The sequence below is a fragment of the Camellia sinensis genome, chromosome 8 (assembly GCF_055761805.1).
Source record: "Camellia sinensis isolate YWXY chromosome 8, ASM5576180v1, whole genome shotgun sequence".
In the NCBI taxonomy this organism is placed as follows: Eukaryota; Viridiplantae; Streptophyta; class Magnoliopsida; order Ericales; family Theaceae; genus Camellia; species Camellia sinensis.
This window is the reverse complement of record NC_138968.1, coordinates 167,448,153-167,468,517: the sequence shown is the minus strand read 5'-3', so window position 1 is coordinate 167,468,517 and position 20,365 is coordinate 167,448,153. Positions and strand designations below refer to the sequence as shown.

Here is a 20,365-nt window from a genome sequence, read left to right as displayed (position 1 = left end):
TATGTTGAGAAAATTTTGTGAAAATATAATTTTTATAACTGGAAGCATGTTCTTACTCCTTTTAATCCTCATGTGCGTTTATTTCCTATTGAAAATGATGAGGATGTAATTAATCAAAAGGAACATGCTAGTATGATTGGTAGCTTGCGTTATGCGACTTACTGTACTAGACCTGACATTGCCTATGCAGTTGGAGTACTTAGCAGGTTTACTAGCAAGCCTGGCAATGATCACTGGCTAGCCATTGAACGTATTATGAAATATTTATCTGGTACCATAAAATATGGCTTGTTTTATAATAAGTATCCTGCAGTACTTGAAGGTTACAGTGATGCCGATTGGAATACCTTGTCAGGTGATTCATTATTAACTACTGGTTACTTATTTACATTGGGAGGTGGTGCTATAAGTTGGAAATCGAAAAAACAAACCATTATTGCTAATTCAATAATGGAGGCTGAGCTTATTGCTTTAGCTTCAGCTAGTGAAGAAGCAAATTGGTTGAGAGATTTGTTAAATGAAATCTCTTGTTGGGAAAAACCGATTCCACCTATATTGATTCATTGTGATAGCACCGCAATAATTGATCGAGTTAATAACCGTTATTATAACGGTAAATCCAGACCTATCAGAAGAAAACACAGTACTGTGAGATCTTATATGAATAATGGCATCATAAATGTGGATAATATTAAATCTGGTGATAATCTTGCAGATCCATTAACAAAGGCCTTAACAAGAGATAGAGTCTGGAATATATCGGGGGGGATGGGGTTGAAGCCCATTGAATATAGCAGGAGCCATGTATGAGGATACTCAACCCAGGGACCAGAGATCTTGTAACTGGGTTCAATGAGAAAAACGATCATATGATGGCCGTGAGAAATGCACTAAATTATTTTTTACCCATCCCTATGATGTAAGTGCATTTATCCTGTAACGTTGTAGAGGTTGAGTTATTAAAAAACTCTTAATGAATTTATGTAGCTCTTATTGAGTGGGGTGTCATAGTTACAGGAGCACCCTTGACAGAATTCACCTATGTGAGTGTGGTAGTGGGGCCGCTACCTATGAGATTTGGGCTAATTCTCAAATATACTCATGAATCTTGGGATTGCACAAGGCTGTAATGTGCTAACTTTTAAAGCTTTTGTGAACACCTGGAATATTATGTGTGTGCAATAATTATTTATTTCCCTTAAGCAGTCATAGTTCAATGCTGAGCATACTATTGGCTCTGGAGTAGATATTATTGTTTCACTAATGGAGGTTCAATGCAGAGCACACCTACTATGATGCATAATATCCTTATTTTCCTAATAATCTCAGTTCTTGTTACCTATCATATTAAAATAGGTGGGGGAATGTTAGCAGGTATTTTAATATTATAATGTGTTATTGGTTTCCTTCATGTCTTATCCTTCCAAGTCTTCCTAGATAAGTTTCCAAGTCTTGGTCAAGTCCACCATGCTTATCTATCCAAGTCTTCTCCAAGTCATCCGTTCCTTATCCACCAAGGCATCTCCATGTCTTTGCAAGTCTTGGTCTTGGTCCACCAAGACTTATCCATTCTAAGTCCATCTTTACTTAGCCACCAAGATAGATTCTTATATATATTTTGAACTATGTCCTATCTTGGGTGAACACGAGAGGGTGAAGAAGTTTTGGTTGTGTTGTTATGTCTTGAGTGAGATTATCAGGCAAATAAAAAGGGTGTGTGTGATAAAGTTTTGGGTTCAACCAATTATGCAGTATTGGTGAACCATACGACTTAGTCGGGCTGTTGTATCCTGGGGGGACAAGTCAAGGTTTTTTCTGCTGCACCGGTGTGAGGCTTTGCCTAATCGCAGAGGGCTTGAATCTCCTTAAAGAGAGCGAATTTCCCGCACCTCAGCCCTTATATTAATTGTTGTAACTTTTATTTTGTGTATTTTCTGGTGTTTTATTTGTAAGTATCACCAACAATTTGTGTTGTCAAAATTGCACATATGATGTGTATGTAGTTAGGCCTCAATGAATTGTGTTAGTATAATGTTCATTTCTTAGTTAACTGTTTGATTGAGCTGATTGACAATTGTTGTTTTTATTGAATGAAATTGTTTTATGTCTCAGTTCAATTTTTTCCACTTCACATGAGTGTGTGTGTGTCATTGGAACTTAATTTTGTTAAATCTATAATTATGAACATTAGGGTTGAAGCCATAGACAGAATACTGATGAGTTTGCTGTGATGTGTAAATTTGAGTTTTTTTCCCCCCTCTTTTTGCAGGGTTGAAGCCAACAAAGTGTACTATTATCAATGTGGAGATCCTTCTATACCAGCAATGAGTAATGTGTCCTACAAATGCAACACAAAGAAGTGATGGAATTATAAGAGAAAGAGTTGTGCTACTGCAAGGTGAACTTGTAACAAACGGAGAGTGTTAGTGAACAACTATAATTTTTGACCGCGAAGATGCAACAAGCAAGTTCTTTCCCAAAGGAATAGGTGGTTGGGTTTCAATCTATGGCGTTCAACTGTTATTGGGATTGGTCGTCTAAGTTGCCCGATGAGTTGACGGTGGAGATACTATGTAGATTACCAGAAAAGCCTCTAATTCAATTCAAGTCCGTGTCGAAATCTTGGTACTGATTGATTTCTAATGTTTGCATTCCCAGAATCTCTTCATCCGCACCTCTCTCCAGATTTCCTTTCAGGTTGATTCCTATATCGATCCCGGTTGTCCCTTTCCTGCTCTGTTGTATTCCGGACTCGGTTTCGTGAAGTTGGTAGTGGTATCTCTCTTGTTGTCGTCCTTTAATTCCACTTGATTGAGTTTTAGGATGTTTTGAGCAGGGTTGTTACAGGTTGGTTAGGCCTTGGTTTCAATTCCTTGTTGTTCAGTTTTTAGGCGATCTGCTCGAGCGGGTCTTCTTGCGCTCGAGCGGGGATTGCACACCTCTAGTATTTCGTGTTCCTGCAAAACTTCTGCAGATGTGATTTTTACGCTCGAGTGGGTTTGTTTACGCTCGAGCGGTAGCGCTCGAGCGGGTTTGTTAGCGCTCGAGCGGGTAGTACCTTCTGGGTATAAGTTCTGGGAGGGGGAAATCTACGCTCGAGCGGACTGGTTTTCGCGCTCGAGCAGAAGTGCTTTATTCTTGTGTCTTGGCGCTCGAGCAGACCTTATTGCGCTCGAGCGTGTCCAGATTTTGTTCTTGGCGCTCGAGCGTTGTGTTATCCGCTCGAGCGGGTCATGCGTATATGAGTTATCCGCTGGGTGATTTTAAATCACTTTTTACTTTCCTTTCTCTCTCCTACTTTTTCTAAAACCCATTTTGAGAGCTCCTCTCTCTAAAACCTTAACTTCTCTCTAGGGTTTGATCTAGTATGAGTGATTTCCTCACCTTTGGCCTTTACAAATAAGTTGTTGATCGTCGAGGGCTATCTTTTGATCCGAGAAATTCGTGGGTTGGAGCATTTTCGTCTTCTTCACTTTCTTGGTTGGAGTCATCTTTTGAGGTAGGGATATCCTACTCCTCTCTATGAGTTTTGTCTTTAAATTTTGGCATTTCGATATGTTGGGGGTTGTTGGGTAATTTTGAGAGAGTTTGGGCCTTTGTGTAAGTTTACAAAAGTTAGGGTTTTAATTATATAAAACCTAAATGCATGTTTGGCATGAATGAATGAAGTAAATGTTGAAACGTTAATGAAAATGAAACCGTGTAGGGTTGAAATGTTAATTATGGAAAATGCCCTAATTACATTGATTGATTAATTTGTATAATTAATTGTTGGAAATTGGAAAGGGAAGGGATTAAAGGGTATAGTTGGATCATTTATCGCTCACCTAATTGAAATGTTGATTTAATATCCATTTTGTGCACTTACTTTCTGTTTAGAAATAACTGCTTTGGGCTATCGGAGGAGGATAGTCTTGATTGTTGTAGACAATGCATGATGATTAGGCAAACTAAAACTAATCGATTGAATGTGTCATAGAGTATGACGGTGGGTTGAATACATTAATTTTATGTATTGATTGATTGTGTATAGAACCTTTGAGTTTATATGCATTGTGTATAGAGGAGGAGATGGGGGATGTACTCCGCGGTTTAGGGGAAGATGGGGGATGTACCTCTAAACCGGATAGTGTTGGGAGGAGATGGGGGATGAACTCCGTAGATACAGCTCATATGCTTGTCTAGAGAAGTGAAGATACAGCTCATAGGCTTATCTTTGAGAAGTTTAGATACAGCTCATATGCTTGTCTAGTGAAGTGTGGATACAGCTAATATGCTTATCTGTTGATGTGTAATATGCTTATCAATTAAGTAAAGATGAAAAATAAGAAGTGACATAGACTCGTATGTTATGAAATTGTGACGTGATATATGTGGATGTATTAGTATTGGCCATCTATCAATTGTTAATCTTTTAGTCATTGTTCATAGTTGGTTTAGTATATCTCTTCTGGGCTGTGGCTCACCCTATATGGGAATATCATTTTCAGGTACAGGTAGCATGCCACCTCCAAGGACATAGCTTGGGAGGCTAGAGGCGGACACACTTTTGTTGTCTTATTTCTTTTGATGTATTACATGTAAATTCAAGCCAAGGGCTTAATATGTAATTGAGTTAGTACTCTCTTTTGTAACCAAGTGTTAACTTGGAAAGCTGTAAGCCCGTAGGGCATTTGCTTTTGTTGTTAACATGTAATACTTTTGTAATGAAGTACTCTGATGAATTGAAGAATGTGGATCTTTTGTATATAAATGTATGCCTATATTGATGGGTTTAATGTTATTATTTTGAGGGCGTGACAACTTGGTATCAGAGCGTACCGGGTTCGAATACTTTGGGTATGGGGGAAGTGATTAGGATCACAATGGGTTTGTCTCGCTTGATAGAGACTTAGATGTAGTGTCATATGCTACGTGCTTAATTGATAACATGTTTATGTGACTATGTGGGTATAGGATTTAATTTCTAGAATGTTGATTGGATCCTTGGGTTTCTGTGAGTCTTGTTGGAAAGGCACTTGATCAATGCTGTTTCTAACCGAAGCTCTAGTAACGCCTTGGGACTATCATTATCCAGAAATGAAATTCTTAAGTGCTTATGTGTTTATGTGCTTACGTGGAGTGAATTACAGTTGTCCATGCATTAGGACGCGAGTGTTATAGCTTCGGCACATTTGTGAATGTGCTAATAGTCTTGGTTACCTTTATTAGGATGTCAGGACGAGGACGTGGTAGGCGTGGCAGGCATGGTAGGCAGGAGGTACCTGTACCGAATGACGTTCCGGCAGTGCAGGAGGGAGTTGGTCATGCCAACGTGGCTGAGCCAGCGGGTCAGCAGGCTATGGGCGCCTTGGCCCGAGAGATAGCGGGAGCTTTGGGTATTCTCAGAGCTGAGAATCAGGTTGCTGAGGCAGGGCCTTCTTTCTTGAAGAGAGAATTCTTCCGGTCTAACCCGGACGAGTTTGTTGGGGATCCGAAAGAGCCACTTAAGGATGACGAGTGGTTGGAACAAATGAAGAAGATGTTCGAGATGCTTGGCATCGAGGACGGGACTTTAAAGGTGACCTTGGCATCCTTCCAACTGAAGGGAGATGCGGGTCAATGGTGGAAGTACGAGAAGGGCAGTGTTGGTGGTACATGGGAGGCGTTCGTGAATGCTTTCCAGGAGAAATTTTTATCTTCAGCTGCAAGGGAGAAGCTGAGGGAGCAGTTTTGCCAGCTTAAACAGTAGAGCTTGTCAGTGGCCAAGTTTGAGGCTACTTTTACTAGTCTGTCCAGGTTGCCACCTGAACTGGTGGTGTCCGAGGAACGCCGTTGCTTTGAGTTTGAGCGGAAGTTGAGGCGGGGCCTCAAGTTGAGGGTTGGTGGATCTTTCATCCGAGAGTATAGACGTCGGGTGGATGCTGCAGCTCACATGGAGCTCATGCTACAGGAGGAGGATGAGGGGCAGAGAGGCTCCAAGAGGAGCCAAGATGGTTAGGGTGACGGCAGGAGACAGAGGGGTCCTAACCCTCCGCAGTCTCAGGGTGGTTTGGCTAGGTCGACCTTTCCAGTGCCGAGTGCAGGCTCCGGGAGAGGTAGTCAGGGGGATTTCACCTGTTACAAGTGTGGCCAGCTGGGTCACAAAGTTTCGGTTTGCCCGCAAAAGGGAGGGGGTCAGCGAGCTGCTTCTTCATCAGCTAGACCTCAGGGCCAGAGTCAGGGCAGGTGCCAGTCCTTGTCTTGCTATCAGTGTGGTCAGCCCGGGCACCTGAAGAGGTTTTGCCCGCAGTTGAGTGCCACTTCGGGAGGGTCTGGTTCTAGGCAGACGCAAGGATTTCAGCCACCTCAGTCTGTGCAGGCCTCGAGGGCCAATCCGGGGGCTTCGTCGTCCCAGTCAGTGCAGCAGTCGTATGCTCCGAGGGGTGAGCAAGTAGATCAGGGGCCTACGGGGCGCGTGTATGCTGTTACCGCGTAGGATCTAGTACCGGCTCCATCAGTAGTGAGAGGTACTTTTCTGTTTTGCAACTCGGTTGCTAGTGTGTTGATTGACACGGGTGCATCTTATTCTTTTGTATCTGCCGTATTTGCATCTGTTTTGGAATTGGAGTTAGCATAGTTAGCATCTCCTATATGTGTGGTATCGCCTATTGGTGGTGAGTTGATCTTGAAACAAGGTGTTAGGGGATGTGATATAGAGGTCGTCGACCATAGGCTTCCTTTTCCTTTTGTTGTCATGCCCATGAAGGGTTTTGATGTTATTTTGGGTATGGACTGGCTATCGTCATACCGGGCTGTTATCGATTGCTACCGCTAGAGGGTCATGCTATGTACCTTGAGCGGGGAGTGGTTCCACTTCTTGGGAGACCGGGTAGGTAGTGTTTTGCCACCGGGGTATGATCCGCGAGGGCGGGGAGAGCTTAGTGGTCTACTTGCTAGCTTTGAGAGTGGTGAGTGTGATGAGACCCAGATTGTTTTGCCGAGGGTGGTTTGTGAGTATTCGGATGTCTTTCCCGAGGATCTCGTTAGTTTGCCACCTCATCGAGAGATTGAGTTCTCCACTGATTTAGTGCCCAGCACAGCGCCGATTTCTATGGCACCTTATCGTTTTGCTCCAGCAGAGTTGGTTGAGTTGAAAGTTCAGCTCCAGGAATTGCTAGATAAGGGTTTTGTTCGCCCTAGTGTTTCGCCATGGGGAGCACCGGCCCTCTTTGCTAAAAAGAAAGATGGTGCCTTGAGATTATGTATAGACTACCGGAAGTTGAATCAGGCTACGGTCAAGAATAAGTACCCTATGCCCCGTATAGATGATCTGTTTGACCAGCTGAAGGGTTCCCGTTGTTTCTCTAAGATAGACTTGAGATTGGGTTACCATCAGTTGAGGGTCAGGGAGGAGGATATTCCGAAGACGGCATTTCGTACGCGGTATGGCCATTATGAGTTTCTGGTGATGCCATTCGGGCTTACCAATGCACCGACAGTCTTTATGGACTTGATGAACCGGATCTTCCGGGAATTTTTAGACCGTTTTGTAGTCGTTTTCGTAGACGACATCCTAATTTACTCGCCTTCAGAGGAGGAGCACGAGGAACACTTGAGAGTGGTGGTTGAGTTGCTTAGAGCCCATAGGCTGTATGCCAAGTTTGGGAAGTGTGAGTTCTGGCTAAGAGAGGTGAAATTCTTAGGCTATGTGGTATCCGGGGAAGGGGTGTCTGTTGATACATCCAAGGTAGAGGCAGTGCAAGATTGGGCACAGCCTAAGAGTGTGTTTGAGATCCGCAGTTTTCTGGAATTAGCTGGGTATTACCGTCGGTTTGTGAAGGATTTCTCCAGGCTAGCTTCGCCGTTGACTAGATTGACGCGGAAAGGGGTCAAGTTTGTATGGAGTGAGACTTGTGAAAAGTCGTTCCAAGAGTTGAAGGTGAGATTGACCACCGCTCCGGTTTTGATTATTCCGGAGAGAGGGCTGGGTTATGCGGTTTATTGTGATGCCTCACGAGAGGGTTTGGGTTGTGTGTTGATGCAAGAGGGGAAAGTGGTAGCTTTTAGCTCACGTCAGTTGAAAATTCACGAGAAGAATTACCCTACACAAGACCTAGAGTTAGCAGCAGTGATTTTTGCCTTGAAGATTTGGAGGCACTACCTTTATGGTGAGAGGTTCGAGGTGTTCTCGGACCACAAGAGTTTGAGGTATCTGTTTACACAGAGAGACTTGAATTTGAGGCAGAGGAGATGGATGGAGTTCATGGAGGACTATGATTTTGAGTTGCACTATCACCCGGGAAAGGCCAATGTTGTGGCCGATGCCCTTAGTAGGAAATCCATTAGTGATATAGCTTGTATAGCCATCCGGGAATGGGAGATGTTGGGTGCGCTTGGTGAGTTTGATTTGCTTCTGGGCGAATCTGTTGAGACTGCGACCTTGTTTTTTGTTGTTGCGCAGCCTACACTTGTGACTAGAGTGTTAGAGGCACAGAGAGGTGACCTTGAGGTAGAGTCCTTCCGAGAGAAGATCTCCAGTGGGAAAGTTGAGAAGGGTTTGACGGTGTATCCCTACCTGAGTGTGAGATACCGTAACCGTTTGTTTGTGCCAGAGTCTTGCTGAGGGGAAGTACTCCGAGAGTTCCATCATTCACGCCTTGCGGTGCATCCGGGAGGCACTAAGATGTATCGGGATTTGGGTCACCAGTTTTGGTGGCGGGGTATGAAGAGAGATGTGGCAGCTTTCATGTCTAAGTGCCTTACTTGCCAGCAAGTGAATGCCGAGCATCAGAGGCCAGCGGGTTTGTTGCAACCCTTGTCTATTGCCGAGTGGAAGTGGGAGCATGTCACTATGGACTTCGTTATAGGTCTTCCGAGGACTCAGCGGGGTAGTGATGCTATTTGGGTGGTTGTAGACTGGTTGACTAAGTCGGCGCACTTCATTCCCATGCATGTGAGAGATTCTGTAGATCATCTCGGCGACTTGTATATTCGGGACATAGTGAGATTGCACGGGGTCCCAGTGACGATCGTCTCAGATAGAGATCCTCGTTTTACTGCTAGGTTGTGGCAGAGTTTGCAGAGTGCCTTGGGCACTAGGTTGACCTTTTGTACGGCCTATCATCCTCAGACTGACGGGCAGTCCGAGCGTACTATTCAAATCCTTGAGGATATGCTTCGAGGTTGTGTCCTTGACTTTAGTGGGACGTGGGAGAGGCACTTGCCATTGGTGGAGTTTGCCTACAACAACAGCTTTCAGTCTAGTATCGGTATGGCACCGTTTGAGGCCTTGTACGGCCGACCGTGTAGGTCTCCAGTTTGTTGGGCTGAGGTGGGTGATGCACCTTTGTTGGGTCCGGAGTTGGTTAGGGAGACGACGGAGAAAGTTGAGCTTATCCGTAGGAGGCTTGTTACAGCCCAAAGTCGCCAAAAGAGTTATGCCGACCGTAGGAGGAGGCCTTTGGCGTTCGAGGTAGGGGATCATGTCTTCTTGAAAATATCACCTAGGCGAGGTTTGATGAGATTTGGCAAGAGTGGGAAGTTATCCCCTCGATTTATTGGTCCTTTTGAGATCCTTGAGAGGATTGGCGAGGTTGCCTATCGTTTGGCTTTGCCACCGCAATTGTCAGGAGTTCATGACGTCTTTCATGTTAGTATGCTTTGGAAGTATGAGCCGGATCCGTCCCATGTGTTGAATTGGACCGACTTGGAGGTAGATGAGGATGCCTCGTATGAGGAGAGACCGGTTCGGGTCTTGGATATGCGAGATCAAGTCCTGCGTGGCAAAACCATCCCTTTGGTAAAGGTTTTGTAGAAACATCACGGAGTGGAGGAAGCCACTTGGGAACGTGAGTTGGAGGTCCGCGAGAAATATCCGGACTTGTTTATTGATGAGTAATCTTGTATTTAAATTTTGTAATGTTGTTGGACTTAAGAGCTTTATATATGTCTTAAGTTGTAAAACATTGGTAATGTTTTGGTTTAATGGAAGTATGTTGTAGAACTTACCTTGATATGGGAGTTAATTATGATATTGCATATGTTGGCTATATTATAGAATTGGAGTTGTATCATGTATATTGATTATGATATGAACTGTGAACCATGTATGTTGGAAATGGTTGGAAATCGAAGAAAATTGCATGTTGATAATGCACTTGTAATATATGTTGTAAAATACCTCTTGAAAAGAGATGGAATTGACCGGTAATGGGTCGGGTTGTTTAATATTATGTTGTAATATTGTTGAGAGTGGAGAAAACCTGTTTTCGAAAAACTTGTGTTTAATTTCGGGGACGAAATTCTTTAAGGGGGAGGTTATAGCGATCCCGGTTGTCCCTTTCCTGTTCTATTGTATTCCGGACTCGGTTCCGTGAAGTTGGTACTGGTATCTCTCTTGTTGTCGTCCTTTAATTCCACTTGATTGAGTTTTAGGATGTTTTGAGCAGGGTTGTTACAGGTTGGTTAGGCCTTGGTTTCAATTCCTTGTTGTCCAGTTTTTAGGCGATCCGCTCGAGTGGGTCTTCTTGCGCTCGAGCGGGGATTGCACACCTCCAGTATTTCGTGTTCCTGCAAAACTTCTGCAGATGTGATTTTTATGCTCGAGCGGGTTTGTTTACGCTCGAGCGGTAGCGCTCGAGCGGGTAGTACCTTCTGGGTATAAGTTCTGGGAGGGGAAAATCTACGCTCGAGCGGACTGGTTTTCGCGCTCGAGCGGAAGTGCTTTATTCTTGTGTCTTGGCGCTCGAGCGGACCTTATTGCGCTCGAGCGTGTCCAGATTTTTTTCTTGGCGCTCGAGCGTTGTGTTATCCGCTCGAGCGGGTCATGCGTATATGAGTTATCCACTTAAATCACTTTTTACTTTCCTTTCTCTCTCCTACTTTTTCTAAAACCCATTTTGAGAGCTCCTCTCTCTAAAACCTTAACTTCTCTCTAGGGTTTGATCTAGTAGGAGTGATTTCCTCACCTTTGGCCTTTACAAATAAGTTGTTGATCGTCAATGGCTATCTTTTGATCCGAGAAATTCGTGGGTTGGAGCATTTTCGTCTTCTTCACCTTCTTGGTTGGAGTCATCTTTTGAGGTAGGGATATCCTACTCCTCTTTATGAGTTTTGTCTTTAAATTTTGGCATTTCGATATGTTGGGGGTTGTTGGGTAATTTTGAGAGAGTGTGGGCCTTTGTGTAAGTTTACAAAAGTTAGAGTTTTAATTATATATAACCTAAATGCATGTTTAGCATGAATGAATGAAGTAAATGTTGAAACGTTGATGAAAATGAAACCGTGTAGGGTTGAAATGTTAATTATGGAAAACGCCCTAATTACATTGATTGATTAATTTGTATAATTAATTGTTGGAAATTGGAAAGGGAAGGGATTAAAGGGTGTAGTTGGATCATTTATCGCTCACCTAATTGAAATGTTGATTTAATATCCATTTTGTGCACTTACTTTCTGTTTAGAAATAACTGCTTTGGGCTATCGGAGGAGGATAGTCTTGATTGTTGTAGACAATGCATGATGATTAGGCAAACTAAAACTAATCGATTGAATGTGTCATAGAGTATGACGGTGGGTTGAATACATTAATTTTATGTATTGATTGATTGTGTATAGAACCTTTGAGTTTATATGCATTGTGTATAGAGGAGGTGATGGGGGATGTACTCCGCGGTTTAGGGGAAGATGGGGGATGTACCTCTAAACCGAATAGTGTTGGGAGGAGATGGGGGATGAACTCCGTAGATACAACTCATATGCTTGTCTAGAGAAGTGAAGATACAGCTCATAGGCTTATCTTTGAGAAGTTTAGATACAGCTCATATGCTTGTCTAGTGAAGTGTGGATACAGCTAATATGCTTATCTGTTGATGTGTAATATGCTTATCTGTTGAGGTGTTGATATAGCTAATATGCTTATCTATTAAGTAAAGATGGAAAATGAGAAGTGACATAGACTCGTATGTTATGAAATTGTGACGTGATATATGTGGATGTATCAGTGTTATCAATTACTAATCTTTTAGTCATTGTTCATAGTTGGTTTAGTATATCTCTGCTGGGCTGTGGCTCACCCTATATGGGAACATCATTTTCAGGTACAGGTAGCATGCCACCTCCAAGGACATAGCTTGGGAGGCTAGAGGCGGACACACTTTTGTTGTCTTATTTCTTTTGATGTATTACATGTAAATTCAAGCCAAGGGCTTAATATGTAATTGAGTTAGTACTCTCTTTTGTAACCAAGTGTTAACTTGGAAAGTTGTAAGCCCGTAGGGCATTTGCTTTTGTTGTTAACATGTAATACTTTTGTAATGAAGTACTCTGATGAATTGAAGAATGTGGATCTTTTGTATATAAATGTATGTCTATATTGATGGGTTTAATGTTATTATTTTGAGGGCGTGACAATTCCCCTTCATCCATTCTCTGATTACCGTATGGAATATGCCCCGTCAGATTGTCGAAGAACCCTGCGGGAGAGAGGGCAATTTGTGGAGTCGTATTCTAAGCTATTACCCTTTCAACCTACTGGCAGGGACGTTCTCAACTGCTGCAACGGTTTGCTCTTAATTCTTCACCGCTCCTCTATTCCTTCCTCCTCTGTTCCTTCACAGTACTATGCGTGTAACCTCGCCACAAAACAATGTGTGGCTATTCTCGTGAACCCTAATCATCTAGATCCCATATATGTTGTACTTGCTTTTAATCCTGTTGAGTCCCCACCGAATAATACGAATAATAATTATAAAATAGTTCGGTTTGCTAGCTCTGCTAGCACGGCCTCTGTAACTCATCCGTCGGAGCTGGATGTTTTCTCCTTAGTTACCGGCAAGTGCGTCAACCATCCGGTTCCACTCCAGCCGGAACCTGAGGTTTATGGTTTCAAGTGGCTTTGCAAGTCTGTTTATTTGGATGGGGTGTTGTACATGTTATCTTATGCTAAGTACCTCTTGTGTTTTGATCTCAATGCCGATAATTTGAATCCCCGAGTTGTGAAGCTCCCGAACAAGGGCAAGGCTCTTGGTGTTGGATTCATTAGGATGTCCAAAGATTGCTTCTATTTCTCTAATCATGTTGACAATGCAATACTTGTTTGGTCACTTGACCATGACCATCAGTGGATTTTGAAGCATAGCATCTGCATTGATGACTTGGTTTGGCTTCATCACGGTAGGATTTTAGACTGCTATCGCCTTTCTCTGCTGCTCATGCCTTATGCTTTACATCCATCTTCAGAAGTTATCTTCATTGCTATTCCCAGATTGATAGTCAGCTATAATCTGAAAACCAATCAGTTCAATGTATTTTACATACTGCAAGAAAACATGAATTTGATTGATGATGGATGTTTCTTCTTTCCTTACTCACGCTGCCTGGTTGTTTTGAATGATTTTACGCAGGTAAAAATTCTGGACCTATCCATTTTGTAACCACTTCACTTCATATATATATATATATATATTTGTGTATATATTCAACCATGTATAGCTTTAATATTTACTAATAATTCATTGAGTTGCTTACTCTGTACAGCCGAGGACCTTTTTAGTATTTCTTATTTTGATGTCCCCTTTGTTCAACGTGCATTCATTAGGATATTAGCATTTTCTAATTAACACTTTTAAAGGCCGGAAGGTTCCGATACGACTTGAATATGGGAGGTTAGTTTTCTTGAATGCTTCTTTCTTTTGTATTTGTAGACCTGAAGTGGTGTAGCTAGTTTTGAATGCCAGGGAGGAGAGAAAAGGGGTTTGGGCGAGATTATTCACCTACTTCAGTATCATTATGGGCCTTTCTTTAAGATTTTTCTTGTCGATTTCTTTCATCTTCCTTGTTCTTGCTTGGTTTTAGATGATGTCTTGGCCTTCATATTTCAATTTTTGTTTCCAGTGGAGTGTATTCTTGTTGGAAAAGGGTGAACTAAGGAATACAATACAACAAAACATCAACTTTGGTGAATTTCCTTACCAATCCTTTATTGCTGATGATATATGTGGTTTACTTGAAAATGTATATATACGTTTCCTTCCTTTGATAGATATAGAGAATGTTTCACTTGATGGAGAGGAGCAGTAGAAGAATCATCATTATGGAGGAAAAATAATAAATGAATAGTTGAGGTAATTTGAATTGAATGATCTAGAATGTTGCAAAAGGAGGTATACCTCCCATCAAAAGTGAAGAAGATAAAGGCCGTTATTATTAAAAAGAATAAAAGAAGAAATAGAAGTGGGTCATAGGACCATGTTTCGTGTGAGAGAGCTGATGCATGTGCTATAAGATTTACGAATTTATTGTAAGTGAGGTGTAAATTTAATTTACTTGTGTGGCACATTACAATTGCCTCCGTGAAGAATTGAGAAAACGCAGTAAGTAATGTTTTATGAGGAATTTTAGTGAGGTAAGTGATAATGCCATAGGAATATAGTTACTTCCAAGATATATGTTGAAACTATGAATTGTAGGAAAAGCATTTGTAAGAAAGTAGCTTTGTAAAAAAAGGTAATACTGTCTTGACTCAAACTCGCTCCTAAAAATTTGGATCATAACTGCCAGCAATCACTTGATTACCTACGGTCTCATACAATGTACAAAATATTTTTAATCAAGGGGCCCAAGCGGAAGCAAGTAACATATGCATGATGTCCATTTAGCAAAATACGGGGTAGGGTTATCACAAATACCTTGCGTTGTGAAGCGGGATATTATAAAACAATACAAATTCCTCAATTGTTAATAGACCTTGACGTTGTGTGATTGTCTGATATTTACGGTCACCAATCTATCTCTAGCCTCCAAGCTCCAGGACCTAGAGTCACACTGAGTGTGCCAGAGACTTTGGTGTGCCTAAGTTTCACAGGGCAACTCTTTTTCACAAGGTCAGTTCCCTGTGAGGTGCTTGTACTCCACCAAGTCCAAGTCCACCTAAACCTTTCGACCCTCTGACTGTTAAATGTTCACCTGCCTTGGCAATTGTAGGCCATGACGTATTTAGCAAGAACTACTCCCTTGAAATTGCATATCATATAGGTGATTGTTATGGAAGTTTATAATCTTCATTCATGCTTTGATTGTTGTTTTTTCTGTCTCAAATGATAAAATGATTTTAGCATTTATCTGTTGCATCTTCAATACTGCAATGAGAGAAGTACACTCGAAAGTGCCTTGAATTTATTGTTTTTGCAGGTCAAAATAGATTGCTAATTATCAGAAGTTCTTGTGTATTTATGACTTATTTGAAGAAACATCGGACTACAAATCGGTGAATAGTTTCGATGTACTAGGTTTGATTTAATTGTTTGTAGAACTTTGTTTCTAGACTTGGATGTTTATTTCAATTCTATCTGTAACTTCCCTCACAGTTATGGTGTCCCAAAATTTGAAAAATAAAAGATAAAATTTCAATGGTTACTTGTTCTCTATTCAATGATGATGATTTTATTTATTGTATAGATCTAACATTTGGTCCTACTTCATGATCCCAAATACAAAACAAAAACAAAGAGTGAGAGGAAAGACATTTTTGAATTTTCCAAATGCTATCTACTTGTATGGATTCTGCATTATGCTTTTTTGTTTTCTACCACTGGAAATCTCTACTTGTTTAGCTTTTCATAATGCCTTCTCTCTCTTATCTACCTATTTTTTTATAATAATTATTCTTCTTATTATTTACAGATGAATGATATCCCAAGGAACAAGGGTTTAGAGGTTGGGGTTACCATCTTATGGTCCAGATCAGATCTCCATTCATAGTAGATTTGCCAAACTAGTTTCATGGTGGTGCTACTTGGATATAACTGCATAAATTATCTGGCAGGCTTCAGTATTTATATTCGCGCTCAAATGTACGATTTTGTCCTTGGTGTTATTTAACATTATATATTTTGACCTTTATTTTAATTCCTGCTTTTTTCTTTTAAGGAGAATATTATCATATCTCTCATTAGAGGTGTAGAACATTCAATTGCCTTCCTTGCGATTCAGTAGTCCTCTTCTTGGATAGCTCTTAGACTAGTGAATTTCACTCATTCAGCTCCTACTTTCATTTCTGTTTTTTTCGTAGAGTAATGCTACAAACATTAAGACATCTTACAATTTTTTGCTCTCACTGTTGTGGCATCACATGTGTCATAGGCCCTGTTTGGTAGGGCTTATAAACTGCTTATTTCAACTTTTAGATTAATTTAAGCTAAAATATTCTATTTGGTATAGCTTAAGTGACCAACTTATAGCTTAAATGAAGCTATTTTTTAACTTATGTCAAAAGTTGGTGATGGGGTGCTTAAGGATTTCGACTTAAGCACGCAGCTAGGGGTGGGGGCCTTAAATGACATAAATGCCCTTCCCAAACTTCATTATTTATGAAACTGCCATTATATATACTCATTATCTCTGCTGCCCTAAACACTCTCGCTTCTCAGACTCTTCTCTCCTCTTCTCCTCTCCTCTCTGGCGACAGAGAAGAACAGTCGTCCACCTCTTGATCGCAGCAAATCGGTGCTTGTAGAACAGTCGTCTACCTCTCCAAGAACAGTCGTCCCTTGTTTTTCGTTTATCTGCACCAAAAAGGTAATATTTCATGACTATTGTAACGCCCTCAAAATAATACATAAAATCCATCACTTTTGACATGCATTGATATAAAAGAAACCAACCATTTCTATTCATCGGAGTTAATTTTACAACAGTATTACATGTTAACAACAAAAGCGAATGCCCTATAGGCTTACAGCTTTCCAAGTCAACACTTGGTTACACAAAATAAGAGTACTAACTCTATACAAAATAAGCCCTTGGCTTGATATACATGTAATACAAATAAAATAATCAAAAAGAGTCTTCAACTCTCATCATCATCCAAGCTATGTCCTTGGAGGTGGCATGCTACCTGAACCTGAAAATAATGTCCCATATAGGGTGAGCCAACGCCTAGTAGAGATATGCTAAACATAGTATGAGCAATAACTAAGACATTAGCAATTGATAAATGTCCAATTTCCACAAATTAGTTCATAATCCATTTCCATTTCCTGACCCATGTGTTCGTGTTTCATTTCATATTTCATGTCATATCAATTTCACAATTTACACTAGCAGCTCAGAACCTGGCCACCCACTTGTATGAGACAGTGACTCATATTAAACATTTCCCATTTTACAATAGATAAACATATTAGTTGTATCAATATCTCAACAGATAAGCATACAAGCTGTATCCACATTTCAACAGATAAGCATATTAGCTATATCAACACTTTCAAAGATAAGCATATGAGCTGTATCAACACTTCCATAGATAAGCATATGAGCTGTATCAACACTTCCATAGATAAGCATATGAACTATATCACCACATTATCTGACAAGCATATGAGCTGTATCAGTGGAGTCCATCCCCTATCTCCTCCCAAACAACATCCGGTTTAAAGGTCCATCCCCTATCTTCCCCTAAACCATGGAGTACATCCCCTATCTCCTCCCACATACACAACGTATATACACATAGGTCATATACACAATCAATCAATACATAACATTAATGTATTCTATCAACCGTCATACTCCATGACATAACCAATTGATTAGTTTTAGTTTTCCTAATCATCATGCATTGTCTACAACAATCAAAACTACCCTCCACCGGTAGCCCAAGCAATTATTTCTAAACAGATAATAAAAGCTTCAACAGATAAAATATCAATGTTTTCAAGAGTGAGCGATTAATAAATCCAACTCCATTTCATCACATAATGAACCAATTTCATTATTTACAATTCAATTTCATCAATCCATAACTTTCCCAAATTAATTGTACCAATTAATTTATATACAAATTTGGGCATTCTCCCACATTTTTCAATAATAACCCAATGGTCCATATTTCATCAACCAACAACCATACAACTATTTTGGAACCCAAAATACTCATTTTAGAATCAAAATAATAAAACCCTCTTTTAACATTTTGAAACCCTAAGTCCCAAAATTACCCAACTTCAACACTTTATCAAAACAACCAAAAATCTATGTCAAAGACCATAAGAGTGAGTAGGAATCCCTACCTCAAATTTGGAGCCCAAGGGAAGAAGATGAAGAAACTCAACGTGCTCCAAAACTCAATATTCTCGGATCAAAACGTAGCCCTCGACGATCAACACAACTTTAACAAAGGACGGAGGATAGTGAGACACTCTAACTAGATCAAACCCTAGAGAGAAGGAAGTTTCTAGAGAGAGGAGCTCTCAAAATGTCTTTTTGGAAAGTAAGAGAGAGAGAGAGAATGTAAAAAGTGATTTTAAAATGCCCAGCTGCCAACTGATATACGACATTCCCGCTCGAGCAAAAAACACAACGCTCGAGCGCAATAAGGGCCGTTCGAGCGCCAAGACACAAAGACAAGGCATACCCGCTCGAGTGCCAAAGACCAGTCCGCTCGAGCATAGATTTTTGTCTCCCAGAACTTTCACCAACAAGGTACTACCCGCTCGAGCACCAACAAGCCCGCTCGAGCGCAATAAACCCGCTCAAGTGTAGAAAACACACCTACAGAAGTTTTGCAGGGACACGAAATGCTGGAAGGGTGTAAACCCCGCTCGAGTGCTATACGACCCGCTCGAGCGGAACGACCAAAAACCTGGTAACAAGGATTTGGACCAAGGCTCAACCCACCTGCTTGAAACATACTCAACCCATCCCAAAACTCAAACATAAGAAGTAAAGGATGACAACAAGGTATACAACCACCAACTCCACAGAACCAAAGTCCGGAATACAACAAATACAAAAGGGAAAACCGGGATAGCTATAACTGTGATATATACAAATACATATATATATATATATATATATGTATAAGATTTCTCTCTCTGATTACTGTGAAATGTCGCTCTTCTTCAGTCCGTGATTAGGGTTAAAAACGCCTCTCTCTCTCTTCACTCTCTGATTAGGTTGAAAACCCTCATTTTACTATGATATGTTATTTATTTATTTAATCCTTAGATGTTTTTCAATTTTAAATGCATAAATTTGGTTCCCTGTGACTGATTGAGCTATTATAATTGTTTTATTTATGTATATATTGGGCAAAATCTACTTTACAAAATCAAATTTCAAAGAAAAAAGACCCAAAAATGACAATTTTTTATTTTATTTTTGTCTTTTTCATCCAAAGCCCTAATTGCAACTAATTATACACATTATTATACCCATAATTAATATATATTTGGTAATTAGTATATTTTATTTAAGTCAAGACGTTGTTAGTATTTGACTTGGGTTTAAGTTTAATTGAGCTAATTTTGATTTGAGTTTGAAACTTGGTGAAAATTTAACAATGAAAGAACAACCAGCCTTGTTAGACTAATGACATAAGTAAGACAGAAAAGTATCAAAAGAAATTTCACAATGACATGAATGGTTGATGTGAATTTTTGCAAATGCGGCTCAAAAGCCTGAATGGTTGATGTGAATCACATCTTAACTGTGAATAATGTTTAGGATAAGGGTAGAAAGTTCACCTGTGCATAACCATTTCCTTTGTCATATTCTTTGACCAATGAAATTAGATGTTATTTATAACATTCTCAGGTATGATCCATTGGATTATGTTTTGTTAAGAAATTATATGTGACAAGGTTGGTTATAGATCATTGTTAGAAGGTCCATGGGATTATTGAATTATGCTTGGACATTCTAGTATTTTTGTTTTTGGTAAGGTCAATTAAATTATAATGTTTCAGTTTTGGTTCGTACAATGATCACAATACAAGAATTTACACATTTGTCGACCACTTTTGCCGACTAAAAAAATTTTGGTCGCAAAAAAATGACATTTGCCGACCAAAATAAAATTTCGTAGCTAAAAATTGATACTATTGCCGACTAAAATTTTTTTGTTGCAAATAAGTAATTTTTTGCGACCAAATTAAAATTTTTGTCACCAAAAATATAGGCGGGAGAATGAAATCTAGGCGAAAGCTGTATCATCTTTTAGCGACTAATATAATTTGGTCGCAGATACCAAAACGACGTCGTTTTGATATCTAAATTCACATTCAGACATTAGCCGACCAATAGGCTTGTAGGGGATAGCTTTACTAATTCAAACACATACAAAAATAAATACGCGCCTCTTTCACACCTCAGTCGAATTCGATTAAAGCTCAGTCGCGCCAATCACCTCACCTTACCATCAACCTTGCCGTCCACCGTCTGCGCCGCTGTCCGTTTTCATCATTTTTTATTCGTCTTCACCATTTCTGATTCATCTAGGTATTTTTTTTCAACTCATAATAAGTTTCTCTCTGTTTATATCTATGTGTCTCACTTTTTCTCTTTGATTTCTCATACTCGTCTTGTTCTACAATGTCTCACCCACCAGGGCCCTCACCATCGCGAT

At 40.4% G+C, this 20,365-nt stretch overlaps 1 protein-coding gene across 1 annotated transcript in view; it reads left to right on the top strand.

Moving 5' to 3' along the window:
- Window positions 1-15,687, top strand: part of LOC114266945 (F-box protein At5g07610) — a 54,618-nt gene extending 38,931 nt beyond the window's left edge. Inside the window, exon 4 of the mRNA XM_082884070.1 lies at window positions 15,643-15,687. Coding sequence (XP_082740196.1) covers window positions 15,643-15,650 — 8 coding nt within the window. The 3' untranslated portion in view covers window positions 15,651-15,687. The remainder of the gene's footprint in view (window positions 1-15,642) is intronic.
- The last annotated feature ends 4,678 nt before the right edge of the window (window positions 15,688-20,365 follow it).